The sequence below is a fragment of the Myotis davidii genome, unplaced genomic scaffold (genome assembly GCF_000327345.1).
Source record: "Myotis davidii unplaced genomic scaffold, ASM32734v1 scaffold453, whole genome shotgun sequence".
In the NCBI taxonomy this organism is placed as follows: domain Eukaryota; kingdom Metazoa; phylum Chordata; class Mammalia; order Chiroptera; family Vespertilionidae; genus Myotis; species Myotis davidii.
The window spans coordinates 1,805,494-1,826,635 of record NW_006285234.1 but is presented as its reverse complement, the minus strand read 5'-3'; the positions used below and the strand labels follow the sequence as shown (position 1 = coordinate 1,826,635).

General features: G+C 46.6%; 1 protein-coding gene and 1 pseudogene across 4 annotated transcripts in view; one reads left to right on the top strand and one right to left on the bottom strand.

The window, feature by feature from the left end:
• Window positions 1–18,940, top strand: part of AARS (alanyl-tRNA synthetase) — a 21,712-nt gene extending 2,772 nt beyond the window's left edge. For all 4 annotated transcript variants that reach the window (XM_006755773.2, XM_006755771.2, XM_015558803.1 and 1 more), the window contains exons 3-21: window positions 2,401–2,589; window positions 3,168–3,313; window positions 5,622–5,813; window positions 6,755–6,899; window positions 7,463–7,608; window positions 8,173–8,281; window positions 8,437–8,587; window positions 9,316–9,440; window positions 9,827–9,971; window positions 10,746–10,924; window positions 11,524–11,637; window positions 13,175–13,381; window positions 13,870–14,054; window positions 15,311–15,419; window positions 16,052–16,165; window positions 16,996–17,115; window positions 17,240–17,326; window positions 17,668–17,781; window positions 18,390–18,940. In XM_006755773.2, coding sequence (XP_006755836.1) covers window positions 2,401–2,589; window positions 3,168–3,313; window positions 5,622–5,813; window positions 6,755–6,899; window positions 7,463–7,608; window positions 8,173–8,281; window positions 8,437–8,587; window positions 9,316–9,440; window positions 9,827–9,971; window positions 10,746–10,924; window positions 11,524–11,637; window positions 13,175–13,381; window positions 13,870–14,054; window positions 15,311–15,419; window positions 16,052–16,165; window positions 16,996–17,115; window positions 17,240–17,326; window positions 17,668–17,781; window positions 18,390–18,575 — 2,763 coding nt within the window. In that variant the 3' untranslated portion in view covers window positions 18,576–18,940. The remainder of the gene's footprint in view (window positions 1–2,400; window positions 2,590–3,167; window positions 3,314–5,621; window positions 5,814–6,754; window positions 6,900–7,462; window positions 7,609–8,172; window positions 8,282–8,436; window positions 8,588–9,315; window positions 9,441–9,826; window positions 9,972–10,745; window positions 10,925–11,523; window positions 11,638–13,174; window positions 13,382–13,869; window positions 14,055–15,310; window positions 15,420–16,051; window positions 16,166–16,995; window positions 17,116–17,239; window positions 17,327–17,667; window positions 17,782–18,389) is intronic.
• Window positions 18,941–19,590: 650 nt separating this feature from the next.
• The window catches only part of LOC102770630, a 4,954-nt pseudogene continuing 3,402 nt past the window's right edge, over window positions 19,591–21,142 (bottom strand).

Below are 21,142 nucleotides of genomic sequence, written 5' to 3'. Positions count from 1 at the left end.
ACCAGGTAAGGCTTTTCTCCCTTCTTCCTGGCTGTTTGTCCACATAGGAGGCAGGAGAGCAGGGATAAAAGCAGAGCTCTCGGAGTCCGACAGAATCCCAGATGTGTCACTCACTGTGTGGTCTTGAGGAACTTACTTTATGTCATTGAATAATAATAGTGCTTGCCTTTTCAGCAATTCTCAACCTGTGGGTCGCGAACAATGAAAGTACATCCTGCATATCAGATATTTACATTACGATTCATAACAGTAGCAACATTACAGTTACGAAGTAGCAACGAAAATAATTTTATGGTTGGGGGTCACCACAACATGAGGAACTGTATTAAAGGCTCACGGCATTTAGGAAGGTTGAGAACCACTGCTTTAGATTGAAGAAAGGTGTAAATAAAGTTAATGCATTAAAAATGTTTAGCACAGTATTCGAGTAGGTACTCAAATATTAGCTATTCTTTTTAGTTGTGACAAGAGGCCCCGATATCCACAAATAAAACTTGTATGCCTCTCAAGAAAAATGCAACTAAAAGTAAAAATGTCAGGCCAAGTCAAAGCAGGACATGGGTAAACAGTTTCATCCTGTGTTTAGTCTGTTAAGTTTTGCCTTTGTTTTCCGCTAAGGAAAAAGCTGTTTTATTAGATTGAGAAGCTGGGTTAACCTGGCTGAGCCCTGAAGAGAGCTGTTAACTATTGCGATTCTCCTTCATATCTTCATTATCCTTGTTTTTTCTTTATAAAACAAGTCAGTGCTTCATGATTCTTTCAAAGCTTTGCTTTCATCCTTATTCTAGGACATGCAGTTTTATTGGGGTTTTTATAGTCTTTCTTTTTTTAAAAAATTGATTTCAGAGAGAAAGGGAGAGGGAGAGAGAGAGAAACATCAATGACGATGCCTGGCCAGTATAGTTAGTGGTTGAGCATCGATCTATGAACTAGGACAAGGGTCCTCAAACTACGGCCCGCGGGCCACATGCAAATACAAATATTGTATTTGTTCCCGTTTTGTTTTTTTACTGCAAAATAAGATATGTGCAGTGTGTATAGGGATTTGTTCATAGTTTTTTTTTAAACTATAGTCCGGCCCTCCAATGGTCTGAGGGACAGTGAACTGGCCCCCTGTTTAAAAAGTTTGAGGACCCCTGTACTAGGAGGTCACAGTTTGGTTCCCGGTCAGGGCACATGCCCAGGTTGCAGGCTCCTGGGCATCCAGTGGCGGGGTATGCAGGAGGCAGCCAATCAATGATTCTCTCTCATCATTGATGTTACTGTTTCTCTCTTTCTCTCTCCTCCTCTCTGAAATCAATAAAAATATATTTTAAAAAAAGAAGAAACATCATTTTCATTTTTAAAAAATTATAATTACTACCCTAGCTGGTTTGGTTCAGTGGATAGAGCATTGGCCTTCGAGCAAAGGGTCTCAGGTTTGATTTCGGTCAAGGGCACATACCTCGGCTGCAGGCTCCTCCCTGGCCCAGGCCCTGGTCAGGGTGCATACAGTAGTCAATCGATTGGTGTGTTTCTCTCACATTGATGTTTCTCTCTGTCTTTTCCTCTCCCACTCTTTCTAAAAATCAATGGAAAAGTATCCTCGGGTGAGGATTAAAAAATAAAATTATGATTACTAATTATTTCATTTTAATTCATTCAATTTTACATATTCACAAGTGGTTGGTAGTTACCGATTTGGAGAGGTCTAGTGGGAACAATAAGGCAGAGTTACACATATAACAATGGTATACCAAAACAAGGTGATAGATACTGTCTCCCTACACATCCAGTCATGTTGATTTTACTCCCTTAATGAAGGTCTCAATTTTTTTTCTTCCTGCTCACCTTTACTACGGAGCTAGTACATCGCTTTTTTTAAAAAATATATTTTTAGCCAAACCGGTTTGGCTCAGTGGATAGAGCTTCGGCCTGCGCTTGCATGTCCCCTACTGGGCATAGAGCCCACAACCCGGGCATGTGCCCTTGACTAGAATGGAACCTTTAGTCCGCAGGCTGATGCTGTATCCACTGAGCCAAACCGGCTAGGGTGCCAGTCCATCGCTTTTAGAATAAGTCCTTCCAGAAAGATGATACAAACCCTGACGGTCAGATTTGCAAGGAAGCACATATTTCAGCGCATCCACCTTTGGCTGTTACCTTAGGTCTGGCAGGCCTTTCCCCTGCACGGTCGTGTCACTGGTGGGGACCATTAGAGAACTAGAATCGGGGAGAAGCTGCTCCAAGATAGGTTGCCCTGCTGTAGCCTCGCAGGGCCACCTGCCTCTGAGAAGCTGCTCTATTCCTGGCTAATTCAGTCACAAACGGAACAGTTTGTGTGTGCTCTCTTCCTGTCAGTGTGTGGCCACCTAGTCTGCCTACAGCTCTTTAAAAGTTGAAATGTGCCCTTTTTTTCAGTTCAAACCCATCTTCCTGAACACTATTGATCCGTCTCACCCCATGGCAAAGCTGAGCAGAGCTGCCAATACCCAGAAATGCATCCGGGCCGGGGGCAAGCACAATGACCTGGACGACGTGGGCAAGGATGTCTATCATCACACCTTCTTTGAGATGTTGGGCTCCTGGTCTTTTGGAGATTACTTCAAGGTAAGATCAAAGCAGGAGGTCTGTTGGGGTTTTGAGCAAAATAGTCATTACCACTGAGGGAAGCGGATTCTAATTTTGCTTGTCACTTAGGAGTAAATCTAAATGATGATATTTTAAGACTTCGTGGTGGCAATACCTATAATTTTATGATTACAGTTCACATTTGGATTTCTTGCATAAATCAATAATCAATCCTGAATTCTGCTGAGTTTATTTATTTATTTTTAAAAATATATTTTTATTTATTTTAGAGAGGAAGGGAGAGAGAGAGAAACATTAATGATGAGAGAGAATCATTGATCGGCTGCCTCCTGCACACCCCACATTGGGGATCAAATCTGCAACCCGGGCATGTGCCCTGACCAGGAATTGGACCATGACCTCCTCGTTCATAGGTGGATGCTCAACCACTGAACCATCCATGCTGGCCGGGCGTCTGCTGAGTATATAATGAAGATGTTGTCATTTTCTATCTGTGTTCTCAGGATCTGGACTTACTGTCCTCATACTAAATAGTAGAATAAACCAAACACTGGCTTGGCCATGTTCCATATCTTCCTTTTCGTTCCTTTTTGTAGGAATTGGCATGTAAGATGGCTCTGGAACTTCTCACCCAAGAGTTTGGCATTCCGGTGGAAAGACTTTATGTTACTTACTTTGGTGGGGATGAAGCAGCTGGCTTAGAACCCGACTTGGAGTGCAAACAGATCTGGCAAAACTTGGGGTAAGATTTCAACTCACATTTGATGAGAATGGAGGAGTAAAGTGATTGGTGCCAGAGTAGGCTTTTAGGACTTGGAGTACATTGCCATTTCCCATTTCACGATGGAGGTGGGGTGACTGAGTAATTATCTTTAGGTATGCTCATTGTTTCTTAGTACGTTTGATTGGTCATTCTATTTTGGAAAGCCAACATGAAGTCATATTTTTTAAGTTTTGTATATTTTTAGAAATTGTGCATATAATTCATGTGTTGTAGAAATCCAAACTACATAGAAATGTAAAAATAGGAATTAGAAGATTTCTAAGATTAACCATTGTTAATAGTTTGATATCCCATATATACTCTTCCAGGCCTTTTTTATATTTCTGTAGCCCTATGTGTATCTTTTTCAACAGAGTGATATTATTAATATGAAACAGTTTATTTCTTATGGAAATGTAATGGCATCAAACAGGTCTAGGACAAAGGAAGTTTTTTGTTTTTTACTTGGGGATGTGGAATGAGGAGGGGTGGAGAGCTTGGTTAGGGATGCAGGAGAGGAGTAGTAAAAGCCATTTGAGTTTTTAAAAATATAAGATAATTCTAAAGTAAAATCATGTAGCGTAAAAGGAACATGATAGATGAGCTGTATGTGTTCTGTGCTTTAGACGGAATAGGATTTGTGAAGTGCTGTATCAAAAGTGGAGAGATGTACCCTGTAGACAGCTGGGGTGCCCATGGTGCCCTTGTCTCATCTTCTTGTTCTTTTTACTGAACCCTGCTGTTCTTTAGTACATAGCTTTTAAAAAAAATACTATCAATGACCTTAAGCTAATATCTTTTTTTTCTTTTAAATCCTCACCCAAGGATATTTTTCTTTTTAAAAAAATTTTTTAATTGATTTCAGAGAGGAAGGGAGAGGGAGAGAGAGAGATAGAAACATCAATGATGAGAATCATTTATTGATTGGCTACCTCCTGCACACCCCCTGCTGCGGATCGAGCTCGCAACCCAGGCATGTGCCCTTGACTGGAATCAAACCTGGATCCCTCAGTCTGCAGGCCGATGCTTTCTACACTGAGCCAAACCAGGGCTAAGCATGTCTTTTTAAAAAATATGTTTTTATTGATTTCAGAGAGAGGAAGGGAAAGGGAGAGAGATAGAAACATGGATGATGAGAGAAGCATTGATCGGTCGCCTTCTGCACTCCTCCTGTTGGGGATTGAGTCCACACCTGGGCATGTGCCCTGACCAGGAATTGAACCTCGACCTCCTGATTCATGAGCCACACCAGCTGGGCTTCTGCATAACTTTTTAGTACACTTAAGCAAGGCAGCCTTTCTTTCTTTCCTTTTTTAACTTTTACTTCAGTTAATTATTCCATCCAGCTTCCCCTTGTGCTTGGCCTAAAATTCCTACTTGGTTAGACTCAATAGTCTAATGTACTTGGGCATTTTGGGCAGTAACATATGTAAAACTTAAATACTGACCTTGACTTTTTTTTTTTTTAAAATATATTTTATTGATTTTTTACAGAGAGGAAGGGAGAGAGATAGAGAGTTAGAAACATCGATGAGAGAGAAACATCAACCAGCTGCCTCCAGCACACTCCCCACTGGGGATGTGCCCGCAACCAAGGTACATGCCCTTGACCGGAATCGAACCTGGGACCCTTGAGTCCGCAGGCTGACGCTCTATCCGCAGAGCCAAACCAGTTAGGGCGACCTTGACTTTTTGAGTCCTGTTTTACTTGGCTTTCTCTGTGTCTGTGCTTTGTTTATTAAGTAAGCACAGTCTTTTTGGATTGCTTTATTATAATAGCAACTTTCAGCAGTCAGCTATTTTTGAAACGGTTTAATCTTATTAGATTCTTTTTGGTATCATTTTAAGGTAAAATATAGATGACTAATATGAGAGGTAACTTTAATCAGATTTTTTAATTTTTTTTTAACACTTATACTGTCATATAGTCATTTTTTAAAATGAAGAACCATTTGTCAAGAAAATATTTGCTTAGATTCTAGTCGTATGCAGTATAAATGTTTCCATTTTTAATGTGTTCCTTTCTAGGTGTTATCCATATTTTTGCATATTTTTATTTAGTCATGTTTGGAGCATATGTATATTTTGTATCCTATTGTTATCACTCTTGAGAAGAATCATGTTCTGACTCTTTAGCAGGGTCTGTATGTAGGCTTGGCATTAGTAATTGCCAGAGAGTGGTCCATCTTTGTAGAAATTTATAAGGATCTCTTTTTGCAGCGGATGCAAGTCTGTGCTAAATCCTGTCTGTGGTTATAACTGGGCTTATCCTTCCCACTGTGTGCAGGGTGGATGACACCAAAATCCTCCCCGGCAACATGAAGGATAACTTCTGGGAGATGGGTGACACAGGCCCGTGCGGTCCCTGCAGTGAGATCCACTATGACCGGATCGGAGGTCGGGATGCTGCACATCTTGTCAACCAGGATGACCCCAACGTGCTGGAGATCTGGAACCTCGTGTTCATCCAGTATAACAGGTGGCCTTGGGATCCTGGACCATTCCTTCTGAGATATCCCATATATATTCTCCCAGGCTTTTCTCATATTTCTGTAGCCCTGTGTGTATCTTTTTAGACAGTGTTATTCTTCATATAAAAGTTTATTTCTTATGGAAATGTAATGGTGTCAAACAGATCTAGGACAAAGGAAGTTTGGGTTTTTGGTTTTATGTCCTTGGGCTGCACAGAGAGGAATCAGGCGTGTAAGCTGTCTTCTCATCCTGGTCTCTGGGGACAGTGGGACAGTGCTAACGCAGGCACCAAAGGCATCATGGCATCTTGTGGCCATTCTTTTATTTCTCAAGTTTTCCCTCTGATCTCTGGGTCAGAGCTAGGGCTATTCTTTTATAAATGAATTTTATTCCCCATGATACCGACTTGAAGGCTATTTCTGTAATGTCATTTGGGCCATTATTTTATTTTTTTGAAAAATAATATATTCTTTTTAGTCCTTAACCAAGAATAATTTTTTCCATTGATTTTTTTTTTTTTAAGAGAGAGTGGAAGGGAGGGGAGAAACAGAGAGAGAGAGAAACGTCTATGTAAGAGAGACATATCGATTGGTTGCCTCCCACCCTCACCCCATTTGGGACTGGGGATAGAGCCTGCAACTGAGGTACATGCCCTTGGCCAGAATCGAACCCAAGACCCTTCAGTCCGTGGGCCAGTGCTCTATATACTGAGCCAAACCTCTAGGCCTAGACTGTTATTTTAAAGCTTAAATTTTCTGAAGCTTTGCCTCCCTTCTAAATGCACCCCAGAGTACTTCTTACCTTTCTCTCTTCACTCCCCTCCTCCCACCAAATCAGGCAGGGGCAAATGACAAGAAGTCCCCATCTGCAAGCTGCTGCGTAAATGCGTTTTAATCGGCAAGGAGAGCTGAGTCCTCTTTTCAACTTCTTTTTTCTCTGATCATGCAGGGAAACCGATGGAACTCTGAAACCTCTTCCTAAGAAAAGTATTGACACAGGGATGGGCCTGGAGCGACTGGTGTCTGTGCTGCAGAATAAGATGTCCAACTACGACACTGACCTTTTTGTCCCTTACTTTGAAGCCATTCAGAAGGTACTGGCCCTTTTGCAAACATTGCCAACTTGTGTGGAAGTTTCCAGGCTGGGCTCTTAGCAGTGCTGTCAAAAGTTGAATAACCAGATGCTTTGCCAGCTGAGGGTCCTGTGACCATCTGCCAACTTTATTGTTAATAACACAAGGCTCTGGGCACAAGGCACTATAATGTGTGGAGAGCAGGGCGCTGGCTGGAGGCTCTTCAGTCCCACTGCTCTCACCGTTCTTGGCAAGAGGTTCGTTCTTTCTCCTAATGCCCCTCAGTCCTCTCGGAACCTCCTAGGGCAGTGGTTCTCAACCTTCTGGCCCTTTAAATACAGTTCCTCATGTTGTGACCCAACCATAAAATTATTTTCGTTGCTATTTCATAACTGTAATGTTGCTACTGTTATGAATCGTAATATAAATATCTGATATGCAAGATGGTCTTAGGCGACCCCTGTGAAAGGGTCGTTTGACCGCCAAAGGGGTCGCGACCCACAGGTTGAGAACCGCTGTCCTAGGGCAAGGCAAGGCCAGAAAGGCTGTTTCCTCATGTGCTGCCTCCTGGATTTTATCTGTAGGGCACAGGTGCCCGGCCGTACACTGGGAAAGTTGGTGCTGACGATGCTGATGGGATTGACATGGCCTACCGGGTGCTGGCTGACCATGCTCGGACCATCACTGTGGCTCTAGCCGATGGCGGCCGACCTGACAACACAGGGCGGGGGTATGTTACATATGGGGCGATGTTAGGACTCTGTGCAACTTAGAGCTATGTTTTATTGTTTTCTTTGTCTTCTAGGTAGTTGGAGGGAAACTTTGTTTAGGGATGAAGGGAGTTTCAGATCACACTAAAGAGTTGTCGCTTTATTAATTCTTTGCTGCTAAGTACAGATGATACGGATTGATAGAATATTGGTAGCAGTGGGGTAGGGGTAGGTCTTGACTAGCTCCAGGCAACTTCGTTACTGACAGGCAGGGTCTGGGATGGGGGAATCAAGTCCACCATTTGGTCTGCACTTGCCTCCATCTCTGAGGTCAGGAAAACAAGCAATGATTACCCCAGATCAACATTGATGCATATTTGTGGATATGTTACTGCGTTTTGTGCTAGAATTCATGTTAATGAGATTGGGGAATGCAAAAAGAAGCAATCATAGGATAAAGGAAAGGCTTTGAAAGAGAATGACAAAAAGTTGGTCATCTTGCTTTGGGTCGAATTCCAAAGAACTACTACAAAATATTCAGCTGGGACCATATCTAACGGAGGACTGGGTTCTACCTCTTATAGGTATGTGCTGAGACGGATTCTTCGCCGGGCTGTGCGATACTCCCATGAGAAACTCAATGCCAGCAAGGGTTTCTTTGCTACATTAGTAGACGTCGTCGTCCAGTCCCTGGTAGGTCTGTTTCCCTGTTTGCTGCTTCTATACCAGGCACATACCTTGAGGGGGCCCGGGAGGAAGGTAGCATACTGTCAATGAGCATTTTTAGAGGGGGTCATGGAATAGTCCCTGGCTTCCCTGGGCCCACATCTCTGTTTCCCCTTTGCCAGGGAGATGCATTTCCTGAACTAAAGAAGGACCCAGATATGGTGAAGGACATCATTAATGAAGAGGAAGTGCAATTTCTCAAGACTCTCAGCAGAGGGCGTCGCATCCTGGACAGGAAAATTCAGAGCCTGGGAGACAGCAAGACCATTCCTGGTGAGGACCAGTTTAGTTTTTTCCTTTCTCCAACGAGGCTGTTTCGTCTTCCAGGAAGAGACAAACCCTTTTTTCACAAACGGACAGGACTCCCATGCCTCCAGAGGCTGAGCATGGCTTGGTTAGACTGCTTGTGGTGTAAAATTGGGTTTATATTAAAATTATAAAATACATTATTATGATAAAGTATTCAAACAACATACAAGTAAAAGTGAAAATTCTTTTTCCCAAATATGTTTCTCAGAGGTAACAGCTCTTAAGAGCTGGGTGTATTCAGGACGATTCTCTATTTGCATACAAATGTGTGCGTGTGTGCGTGTGTGTGTGTGTGTGTGTGTGTGTGTGTGCGCGCGCGCCAGCAAAAATAGGAATATATAATACATATTGGTTTTTGAAAATTGCTTTATTTTTTTACCAGACAGAACAAATTAATTCTGAAAGTTTTTTTCTTTTTGAAATATAATATAATTTACAAGGGGAAAGGCTGATGAATTTCACAAACTGAACACTTTTTTAGATTAAGAAACAGAACTTTACTAGGAGACTTCTTGTGCTTCCTCCAGGTCATTTCCAAAAAGTTTGATGGCTTTTCTGACAAGCGCATGGACCCAGTACTCACCTTGTCTCTTTAATCCCTCTGTCACTGTCAGCGTCCTCCCGGGAAGGGCTTGGGGGCGAAAGGCAGGGGCCGTCCACATTACTTGACACACTTCCTTTGTGCTGTGCAGGGGACACTGCTTGGCTTCTCTATGACACCTATGGCTTTCCAGTGGATCTCACCGGTCTGATTGCTGAAGAGAAGGGGCTGGTGGTAGATATGGACGGCTTTGAAGAGGAGAGGAAACTGGCCCAGGTAAAGAATTTGGGGAGTGAGCAGGAGACCCAACACCTACCAAGGCAGGACTTGGCTGCAAAGCAAGGAAGAGTTTCCATTCATTAAAGTCTTTGAAATCCCATTTTCCCTAGACCAGTGGGTCTCAGCTGGGGGCATTTTGGCACCCCAGGGGACAGTTGGCAATAATGTCTGAACATATTTTTGTTTACACAACAGGGGCATGCTACTCGCAGAGTAGAAACCAGAGATGCTGCTCACACCCTACAGTGCATAGGGCGGCCCCATAACAAAGAATTATCTGCTGAGATGGAAAAACCCTGTTCTAGAGTTTGACGTTGGACATAGTTTAGCAGCTTTGAGTTTTTCTGCATTCGGGTAACGATGCTTGCTTCTCTTACTGGCAGCTGAAGTCACAGGGCAAGGGAGCTGGAGGGGAAGACCACATTATGCTGGACATTTATGCTATCGAAGAGCTTCGGGGCAAGAGTCTGGAGGCTACAGATGACTCTCCAAAGTACAGTTACCTTTCGGACTCCACTGGGAGCTACGGTATGTTACTGAGCTTGTCTGGAGGGTTTGCAAGAGACACCTAGGGTGTCTGTGGTAGCCTCTCCGTCGGTGTTGTATAGTCACGCTGTGTAATTTCATACTCAGAGACCCTTGGTTGGTTTTCTTAACTCTCTTGAAGTAATTCTAGATCCATAGGGAGTGTTTTGTTTTTAGTTACAGGGAGATTCCTTGTACTCTTCACCCAGTTGCCTCTCATTGTAACATCGAATAGGAAATCAGGACATTATCTGATTCACGGTGGCTGTTGAATTTGGCATTGGGGATAGTAATATTCTAAGTTATGAAAAATCAAACAGGCACTACATGTTTTTCCTCTTTTGCTCCAGCAGAGATATCTAAATCTATCCAAGCAAGCTCACAAAAGAGTATATTCTTTGCGAATTGACCTTGCAGTAGGGGACTTATTACTACTATTAAAGAACTACTAGTCACATTCACCGAGTTTCTGCTCAGAAGCTGAGTTAGGGTGACCAGCTGCCCGTTTTCCCAGAACTGTCCCAGTGCTGACACTGAAAGTCTCGCATCCCAGGAAACCCTTGGGTCCAAGCAAACCAGGACAGTTTGGACACCCTGTGAGTGCTGCATTCTCTGGTGGGAAGCCAGTGTGTTAAGCCTTTTCGTGGAGTCTGGTGAGCTTGCTTCCAAACAAAATTAGATAATTAGGCCCTAACGAGAGTTTGAGAAATAGAATGCAGCAAAAGCCTGGTAAGAACGTGTGACCGAAGTCATTGACCCGCTTCCCCTCCTGTGCAGCGTTTGAGAGCACAGTGGCTACAGTGATGGCTCTGCGCAGGGATAAGATGTTTGTGGAGGAAGTGTCCACGGGCCAGGAGTGTGGCGTGGTGCTGGACAAGACCTGTTTCTATGCTGAGCAAGGAGGGCAGATCTACGACGAAGGCTACCTGGTGAAGGTTGATGACAGCAGTGAAGACGTGAGCCAACATGCATGCTTCGTTGTGAGCCAGAGAGGGGGTCTGACAAAGGGCCAGGCCTGGTCTGGGGTAGCTTTGCTGGCTCCTCAGCCCTCAGCCTTGGGGAGCAGACACACCGAGTTTTGGCTTGTGTTCCACAGTCTGTATTTTTGAAGCTGAGGGAGCTGCTTATTGCACCATGTTGCTTTCATAGCCATGAGGTCCCCTTGTAGCAGGATCCTCACCGCCAGATGCCTGGGTAGATCCTCGGTTCCTCTGTGCTTTCCTCATAAATAGGGAGAGGCAGCTCAGAGGGGCAGGCGTCCTTGTCAGAGTCTCAGCCTTTAGCTCTGCCACTGCTGACTCTGTGGTCTCGGATGAGTGTCCTAGTCACATATGGGTCCATGTATAAGATGGCGTGTGCATATAATGTAAACGTGTACACAATGGTGCGTGTTATGTATAGATAACAAACACATGGCATTAATGGTGTATATACACGCATGCCAGTGAGGAGTGTCTTAGAGAAAGGTGTATGTATAATTTGTATCTGTAAAAAGAATGTGTATATATACACATTTGTTGGTTTATTTATTGGTCTCCTCCTTGACTCCCTTCAGAAAACTGAGTTTACAGTGAAGAATACTCAGGTGCGAGGAGGGTATGTGCTACACATAGGAACAATCTATGGCAACCTGAAAGTGGGGGATCAGGTCCGACTGTTTATTGATGAGGTGAGTTGAATTATGCTGGTCAGCATTGAATCTGTTTAGTATTTACCTCTTTTTTTTCTTTCTTTTTAATTTATCAATTTGGGAGAGACACAGAGAGAGAAACATCGATTTGTTGTTCCACTTATTTCTGCATCCATTGGTTGATTCTTGTATGTGCCCCAGGGATTGAACCTGCAACCTTAGCATTTTGGGACCATGCTCTAACCAACTGAGGTACCTGGCCAGGGCATCCTTTTTTTTTTTTAAATTTCAGCTTTATTGAGGTATAATTGACATATAAAATTATAAGGTATTTTAAAGTTCAGTCATACGCCACTTAACAATGGGGATATATTCTGGGAAATGCGTCGTTAGGTGATTTCATCATTGTGCGAACATCAGAGAGTGCACTTACACAAGCCTACATGTTATGGCCTATTACACCTAGGCTGCATGGTATATCACCGTTGTATATGTGGCCTGTCATTTACTGAAACATCGTTGTGCAGCACATGACTGTACATCACAGTGATTTGATATATTTACTGTTCATCTCCTCCTTGGCTATAAATTGGTCCATAATTATAAGGGATGAATCTGAGAGTTAAATTTATATATATGTTCCCATGTCAGACCACAGTGATTTCCATTGTGATCCTATAGACTTGTTTTCATGAATTGCCTTTCTCCAGGTTAACTTCAAACACTTCTTCAGGACCCAAGGATCCTGTATTAAGTAAGAATTAAGAAATTGATTTTAGCCCTGGCATGTACCTGAGTTGCAGGTTCCATCCCAGCCCCAATTGGGGCTCATGCATGCAATGTTTCTCTCTCTCTCTTCCCCTCCCTCTTCTACGCTCTCTAAAAATCATGGGAAAAAATATCCTCGGGTGAGGATTAACAACAAAAGAAATAGATTCTATTGTATGTGACAGAGCTCCAAAATAACAGTAACTTTAAATAAGATAGAAATGTGTTTCTCACCTAAAAGTCCAGGCTTATAAAGTTATTGGGCCCAGCTTTTCCTTGCTTGTTGCTTTGCCATCATTCCTGGGGTGTTGCCCTTGATTTCATGGTCCAAGAAGGTAGCTATCAGATTGGTTTTCTGGGTCAGGGATCGGCACTGTTTTAGAAAGGGCCAGATTGTAAATACTTGGGCATTTTGGGACATAACTGTCTCTATCATAACTACTCAACTCCGTCGTTGTGGCACAAAAGCACCATAGACGATATGTACACATATGAGTGTGGCTGTGTTCATAAGCCTATTTATAAAAATGGGTGACTAGATTTGGCTCATAGGCCATGGTTTACCACCTCCTGTTCTAGGCAGGGGGAAGGCATGCCCTTTCCCCTGAAGGGTGTGCTTACAGCTCATTGACCAGAACTTATCACATGGCTACACTTAGCTGCAAGAGAAGCTAGACAACGTAGTCTTTATTCTGGGCAGCCATGTGTCCAACTAAAACTTCTAGTACTTGGGAAGATGGGGGAAGCGAGTATTGGGGGACAACCAGCAGTCTGTTGCAGATCCCTCCACAGCCGCCTCTCTTTACAGCCCCGACGTAGACCTGTCATGAGCAACCATACAGCTACCCACATTCTGAACTTTGCCCTGCGCTCCGTGCTTGGGGAAGCTGACCAGAGAGGCTCCCTGGTTGCGCCTGACCGCCTTCGGTTTGACTTCACTGCCAAGGGAGCCATGTCCACCCAACAGATCAAGAAGGCTGAGCAGATTGTTAACGAGATGATTGAGGCAGCTAAGGTAGGTTGGGTCATGAACCTCACTCCTTCCTGCACCATCACTTTCTGTCCACAGAGTGTCAACCCAAATGCTCTCGCTCCATCGTACCATATTCTGTCCCGCACGCAGGTTTGCTTAAAGCAGTGATTCTCAGACTGTGCTCAGTGGGGGCAGTGCTGGTGCTCAGCAGAGGGTCTGAGGGCCTCTGGGGAGCGGCAGGGAGAGGTCTTCGCTCCGCTCCCTGCTCAGGACAACCAGAGCTCTTCTAGTACGTCTGGTTTACATAAAGCACATCCATGTAAGATTTATTCACAGTGTATCAAAACATTGTTGGAAACTTCTGTTTTGATTCCCTCGACTGTACATAGCACCTTCCTTCAGGAGGCTGTGGGCAGGCAGAGCCGGATTAGAAACCCAGAGCCCTGCCTGCAGGACCACACTCGTCGTCGTGCTCCCTGCTGACCGCCAGAGACCTTTCCCAGCCTCTGTTCCGTCTTCTTTCCCCGCAGCCCGTCTATACCCAGGATTGTCCCCTGGCAGCAGCGAAAGCCATCCAGGGCCTGCGGGCTGTGTTTGATGAAACCTATCCTGACCCTGTGCGCGTCGTCTCTGTTGGGGTCCCAGTGTCCGAGCTGCTAGACGACCCCTCCGGTCCTGCTGGCTCACTCACTTCTGTTGAGTTCTGTGGGGGAACGTGAGTACCTCGGGGAGCAGTAGTGGGGCCAGTGGCATTACCGCTGGCGGATGTAGGTCCTAGACCAACTGTAGTTTATCTAAGGTTTGAACAAAGCCCCAGAAGCGCAGTTGGCAAACAGCACCCCAAGGATCCCAGCATGGCAGTGCTTGTGAGCCTCCTAGGAGGGGGAGGCACTTCCCACACACTGTTTGCTCTTGTTCCTGTGCTGATCCCAGACGAGTTGGGATTCTTGGCCTGTGGATTCAGGATTCAGCAAGGCCATAGAGTGCTCATCCAGCTCCTGGTCTGGTCCCAGCCCCTTTCCCTTCTGGGGGCCTCACTTCACTCCCTTTGCTGCTTGAACAGCCTCTGAGCTGTTAATCTCATTGTCTCAGAGCCCGAGTCAGGCCCCACGGTAGGCCCAGCTCAATTTGGCTTGGGATAGCCACTTATTTCCGCCAACTTGAATTCCTCCATAGCACTTGGTACCTCCCTGGGGTCTTCCGGGGATGGTTCTGGTGACCTGGGAAGTTCCTCCTTCTGAAGGAAGCCTGGTGAAACATTTGGGCCTTGGTAGGGCTCATCCAGGGCCTCCTGCAGACCTCAGGCTGGCAGGGAGCAGGAGAGCATGTGGAGGGTGAGGGAGTATATGGGGACCAGGGTCCAGGCCTAATTCTGCCTTGACGCTTTGCACAACACTCTTTAGAGCACAGAACACAGCTTTCAAAGGCTCTATGCCTCACAGGATGACCGAGATATAATGAGAATTTGAGGTTCTCTGAGCAACAGGGAACAAAACCTGTTTGTTTAAAGGGTTGTAGGATTTTAAATTAATCTCCAATATTCTCAACTAGTGAACTGGGATTGAAGAATATAGCTTATGTTCCACCAGAGAGAACCAAAAACATGAATGAATGTAGAGCCCGCCAGCAGTTATATAGTATTGGGTATTAGGGACTACAGTTTCATTTGATCTCATTTGATTTTCCCAACAGCCCTGTGAGGGAGCATAACACTTATTCATACATGAGAAAACAGGCTCAGAAACATGGCGTCTTGCTTAGTGTCACAAAGCTCTCAGCCTCTTCCTGGCCAAGCTGGATTCTGAAATTCTTTTAAACATGCAGGGCCTTTTCCCACTGTGCCCTTTAGGGAGCTTCCCTAGGACTGACCTCGAAGGGCTCAGGGCTGCAGAGCCAAGGGCTTCAGGGGTGCAGTGGGGACCAGGGTACCTGGGCTTCCTCATAACCACGGGTTTTGTGTTCTGCCATCAGTCACCTGCAGAATTCGAGTCACGCGGGAGCTTTTGTGATTGTGAGTGAAGAAGCGATTGCCAAGGGCATCCGGAGGATCGTGGCTGTCACAGGTGCTGAAGCCCAGAAGGTGAGCAGATTGGGGGGTTCGTGGCTTAACGGAACAAGGCAAGAGGAGCTTAGTCTGCAGATCCACAGATGGTGATGTGGCTGCTGCAGTCAGAAGCAGAAGTACAGGGCTGCCCCCAAATGTTCCCAGTTACCTGGCGGAAGCAAGCCACTGCAGAGGACTTCATAGCTATCTTACTTTTAATCTGTGTAGTACACGCAAATCCTGCCCTGTGTCCCGTTATAGATCTGTCTAGGAAGGTTAGCCATGGTTTTGCTGTGATTTCCAGTGTCCCCAGCACTTACCCTCGCTCGTCCCCCTGGGGGTACGTGCCTAGTTTGAGATGGGAACAGTTGTGTGGGGTGGGACTAGCTTGTGCCTGATGTGTGCTGAAGCCTCCTAACTTAGGACTTCTCCGTTACCCTCTGCCCCGGAGCTAGTGCAGCCTTTCCGCTGGCCAGGCATGTGAGGAAGGTGCTCCGTTTTGGGTCAAGAGGCTGCAAACACTTGCTCCCTGAAGGAAGAGAAACTTCTGGTATCTTAGGGATGTGTTGTTCCATCGCCTGCCATCAGTGTTGGCCACAGTTGTTTATAGGCAGAATAGTGAAGCTGAAAGGCACCTGGAGTTGACAACTCTGACTGTCCCCTCCCAGGCCCTCAGGAAAGCAGAGAGCTTGAAGAAGTCTCTCTCTGTCATGGAGGCCAAAGTGAAGGCCCAGACTTCGCCCAACAAGGACGTGCAGAGGGAGATCGCTGACCTTGGAGAGGTAGGGCGGCTCTCCGCTCCTCAGGGCCTGCTCAGTGCTGGATCCTAGGCCTGGTGACCAGACACACCCTTTCTTGAACCCTCAAGTCTTGGCTCTCAGTGCCGTGGGCCCTGGGACTGACTTCCGCTGTCACGCAGCCTTGCAATAGGGAGTCCATGGATCCCGGAACCTGCCTGCTGCCCCCATTGCCAGTAGCAGGGGGCCATCCCAAGCACGAGTGCACACTGGTGTGGAGGGAGTTTGGGGAGGTGCTGTGGGTGCCCAGTTTCCAGGCCTTCCGGTGTTTGTTGCTATTCGGGGACTTCCAATAGCCCTTCACAGGCTGTGTTCACTACTTGGTAGGGACCAGGTCTTACAGGGTTCCCATCTCTTTATTCTGCCTCTTTCTCTCCAGTCCTGTTTGTTAAAACTGCTGTAGTTAACCCTGGCTGGTGTGGCTCAGTGCACTGGAGGGTCTCAGGTTCCATTCCCGGTCAAGGGCACATACCTGGTTGCAGGTCTGATCCCCAGCCTGGTCAAGGCACCTGCAGAAGGCAACCAATCACATTGATGTTTCTCTCTCTTTCTTGCTCCCCTCCTCCACCCCCCTCTTCCACTATTTCGGAAAATCAATGGAAAAAATATCCTCAGGTGAGGATTAACAAAAAAATGAAGTGCTGTAGTTATTCATAAGTGACTGACTGCAATACTATTTTTTTGTTTTCTCTTTTCTTCTGGACACTCATCAGGGAGGACTTTAGTGTTCAAAGCGAGAGGAGTGGGGTGGGCTGGGCTGGAACCTCACATCCTAGCTCCTTGTGGTTCATATCTGAATGGTCTTCTGGTTCCAGGCCCTGGCCACTGCAGTCATCCCCCAATGGCAGAAGGATGAATTCCGGGAGACTCTCAAATCCCTGAAGAAGATCATGGATGACCTAGACCGGGCTAGCAAAGCTGATGTCCAGAAGCGAGTGAGTCCTGGCAAAGCTGGTGGCTGAAGGGAACCAAGAGGATTTACCCAGCAAAGACTGCTGTCTGGGTGTCGGTCTGGGCCTGAGACCTGAAACCTCTCCAATGGACCTTCCTCCCTTGTAGGTGTTGGAGAAGACAAAGCAGCTCATTGACAGCAACCCCAACCAGCCCCTCGTCATCCTGGAGATGGAGAGCGGCGCGTCAGCCAAGGCAACCCAGGGGCAGGGCTCCAGGGGCTGGGTCTCCAGGCATTGCTCGGTGCCTGTCCACTGCTTGTCTCCTCTCAGGGGCTCATTAACCCTCTGGTGGCTGCAGTCTGAGCTTTGTGGCTCAGAGCGGAGTGGTCATCTGAGGGCCCACTCTCTGGGATTGAGGTTAGGCTAAGCCATGGAGAGATCTGGTGGTTGGAGAGCTAGGACCAGCATCTGCTCTAGGAAAGTGGGGGTGGGGGGAGGAAAAGCTCCGAGAACTGAGTTCTGCAAACTCGCTGTGCTTATGAGGAGCCTGGCCCCTTCCCCAGGGCCATGGCCTGATGCCAGGTTCTCCCACAGGCCCTGAACGAAGCCTTGAAGCTCTTCAAGACGCATTCCCCACAGACGTCGGCCATGCTCTTCACAGTGGATAATGAGGCTGGCAAGATCACGTGCTTGTGTCAAGTCCCTCAGGTCAGAATACCCTGCAGCCCTGTGCCAGTGGGTGTCTGTAGCTTTTCTGAGGGAGCTCAGTTCTTTTGGTTGTTTGCCCAACCTCCAAGTGTGTTTGTGCAACCCCCATTAGAAAAGCTACAGACACCTTTCTCTCTTTTAAAAAAATTGATTTTAAAGACAGGAAGGGTGAGGGAGAGAGGAACATCAATCATCTGCCTCCCGCATGTGTCCCAACTGGGACTTGAACCCACAACCTGGGTATGTGCCCTGGCCAGGAATCAAACCTGCCACCTTTTGGTGCACGGGAAGACACTCCAACCAACTGAGCAGGGCAAAGAAATAGCCCTTCTCCTGCCCTCCTGTTGGTCCCCTCCAGCATCCCTTACCCTCAGGCCCTCTCCTGGTGGATGTGTTTAACTGTGCTGGCTGATACCTGGTTTTGTCACTCAGTATGCCTTGTCTTAACCGTGGTACCACTGTAGGGTCTGCCTCAGCCTCCGGCAGCATCACCCCGGGCAGGAGTGGGTGTCTGTGGTTCCCCCATCCTTTTTCTTTCCCTCCCCTCTCAGTGCCTCCCTCAGTTCCATCCTCTGTCCTGACTCCCACTTCTCCTTCCTGTCTTCCAGAATGCAGCCAACCGGGGCCTGAAAGCCAGTGAGTGGGTGCAGCAGGTGTCAGGCCTGATGGATGGCAAAGGTGGTGGCAAAGATGTGTCTGCGCAGGCCACAGGCAAGAATGTGGGCTGCCTGCAGGAGGCGCTGCAGCTGGCCACTTCCTTTGCCCAGCTCCGCCTGGGAGATGTGAAGAATTGAGGGGAGGGGTGGCTTCCACTTGGAAGCGTCTCCCCCACACCCAGATGTATCCGTCCAGCCAGGAGATCTCCATCTGCCACACGGACATTGGAATCCTGGGACCTTTAAATAGCCCCATTTCTCCTCCTAACTCAGCAGTAACTGGAATTCACTTAGGTGCCATCCTGTGACTCAATGCCCACGTTACATTTCTGCCTGGAGCCCTACACCTGAGCACCATCTGTGTAGAACCACTATCCCAGTATTGCTACTAATCATTGTCATGCTCATGTCTATAGACAGTTTTCTGCAGACCCAAGGCTCTAGGTCTGCAGGAAGGAACCATTTTTGCTGCAGAGAATAAAAGGACCATGTGCAATACTTGATACCCTGTGATTTCTATGACTATCCACCCTCCCACCACCACCAATAGGTGCCCCTGTGTGACAGCCTGTGGCTCCCCGAGTGAAGAATAAACACTGTGGTTCTGGCTGCAGTCCTTGCAGAGTCCAGCCCCAGACCCCTGAATTTTGCGAATGGCTTCCAGGATTGCCTCAAGATGTTTGTGGAGGTGGCCCACAGGATGGAGCAGGAGTGAGATGGAGAGAGGCATGAACCAATAGCAGATCCACAGAGATACTGGAAGCAGAGAGAAGCTCCTTTCTTGGAGCCTCTCATGGGAGAACCTCCCCATTTCTTGGGCCCATGTCCCTCTTCCCTTCCCCTCGGGGGTGTTTGCTGATACAGGAGGTATTTAGGGTACATCAGTTGCCTCCCCCAACTCCTTTGCACCATCATTCCTGTTTCCTTAATCCAAAGGTGGACAGTGAGCATGGACACCCCACCTGGCCCTGAACCACTTCACCCAAGCCCGATAAAGCCAGCTGGGTCTGGAAACGTGTGCTGGGAGGTTAAGTGTACTGCATACCTACACTGGCTTCAGCTGGTTTCCTGTCTCCTGGGCACAGCAGGCTGGCGGACATGGAGAGAGCAGGAAAAGGGACCCTACCCCTGTACAAATTTTGTGCAACAGGCCTTTTTTTTTTTTTCTCAGTTCAAGTTTAATAGAAACCACAAAAGATCAAAGGTGATGTCCCACTACTGTTCACATTAGATAATTTCTTCCAGAGGAAGTATGGCTGACCCTCCCCAAACCCTACAGGAAAGGCCACATCTGGGCTAAGTCTAAGATCTTGTTTTAAGTATGACAATAGTAAAAGAGGTTCTGTTCTCATGGCTGTACATTGCCACATGACCCTATAATGACCCAGTGCTCACTTCTGCTTAGAGAAATATTCTTTGCTCTTCTGGACGTCAGGCTTGATGGTATCACTGCCAGGTTTCCAGCCAGCTGGGCACACTTCCCCATGTTTGTCAGTGAACTGGAAAGCCTGAACTAGTCTGAGTCTCATCCACAGAGCGGCCAACAGGAAGGTCATTCACAGTGATCTGGCGAAGGATACCTTTATCATCAATTATAAAGAGGCCCCTGAATGAGATGCCTTCATCAGCCTTTAAGACTCCATAGTCCTGAGCAATGGTGCGCTTGGGGTCTGACACCAAAGGAATGTTCATGGGACCCAGTCCTCCTTGTTTCTTGAGTGTGTTGATCCATGCCAGGTGACAGAAGTGAGAATCCACAGAAGCACCAATCATTTGGCAGTTGAGTTGAGAGAGCAGGAAAAGCAGGTCTGTGCTGGGAGAAGCAGCAGAGGCCAGTGTCACAGGCAGGAGGAGGGTGCCAAAACCCTGGATTCAAGCACATGCTGGGAATAGAAAGCTTCACAATCCAGGCAGCAGAGAGAACATTCCAATCATTCAAGTGGCAGCCAGGTACTGAGGGTACAGAAGTGAGCAAGACAAAAAGTCATTGCCCTCTTGGGTAAGGCAGTGGGGAATACAGAACAGTCACACAAGTAAGTGTAGAATTAAAATAAATACAATCTTGCCCCGCCGGTGTGGCTCAGTGGCTGAACATCAACCCATGAGTCAGGAGGTCACAGATTCCCAGTCAGGGCACATGTCCGGGTGTGGGCTTGATCCCCAGTCCCAGTCTGTGACTTCGTCATACAACTCTGGCAAACTAACATGCCTAAGACAGGTTTTCTTTGCCTCTTATAGTAACACTTTCTACCTTTCTTTCCCTCTCTGAAATCAATAAAAATATATTTTAAAACATTAAATATGTACAATCTTCACAAGTGAAAGGAAGAAGACACACGCCCTGGGATTGCCCTGGTCCAGGAAGCTAGAAGTCAGCCCGGCGAGCTCAGGTCCCACTTCTGCAGGCCTGCCAGGTGAGTCCACCCTCGGAGTCTTTTCCTGCATGGACAGACCTCCCAGAATCCTGACCTCATGGATAATGACTGAATTCCTGGATATAACGACACACCCACAAAACTGGTTGACCTACCCAGTTCTGACTTTTCCTGGAATCAAATCTAAAAGTTTTGTATCCCCTCTTAAAATGGCCCCACACCTCGATCCTCTCTCCTCCCAAACAATTTTCTCTGGCTAGATCAAGCTTTCCAACCCTACCACTCACACCAGTCAATTTAATTTTTTTAAAAATTGCATCACCATCCACA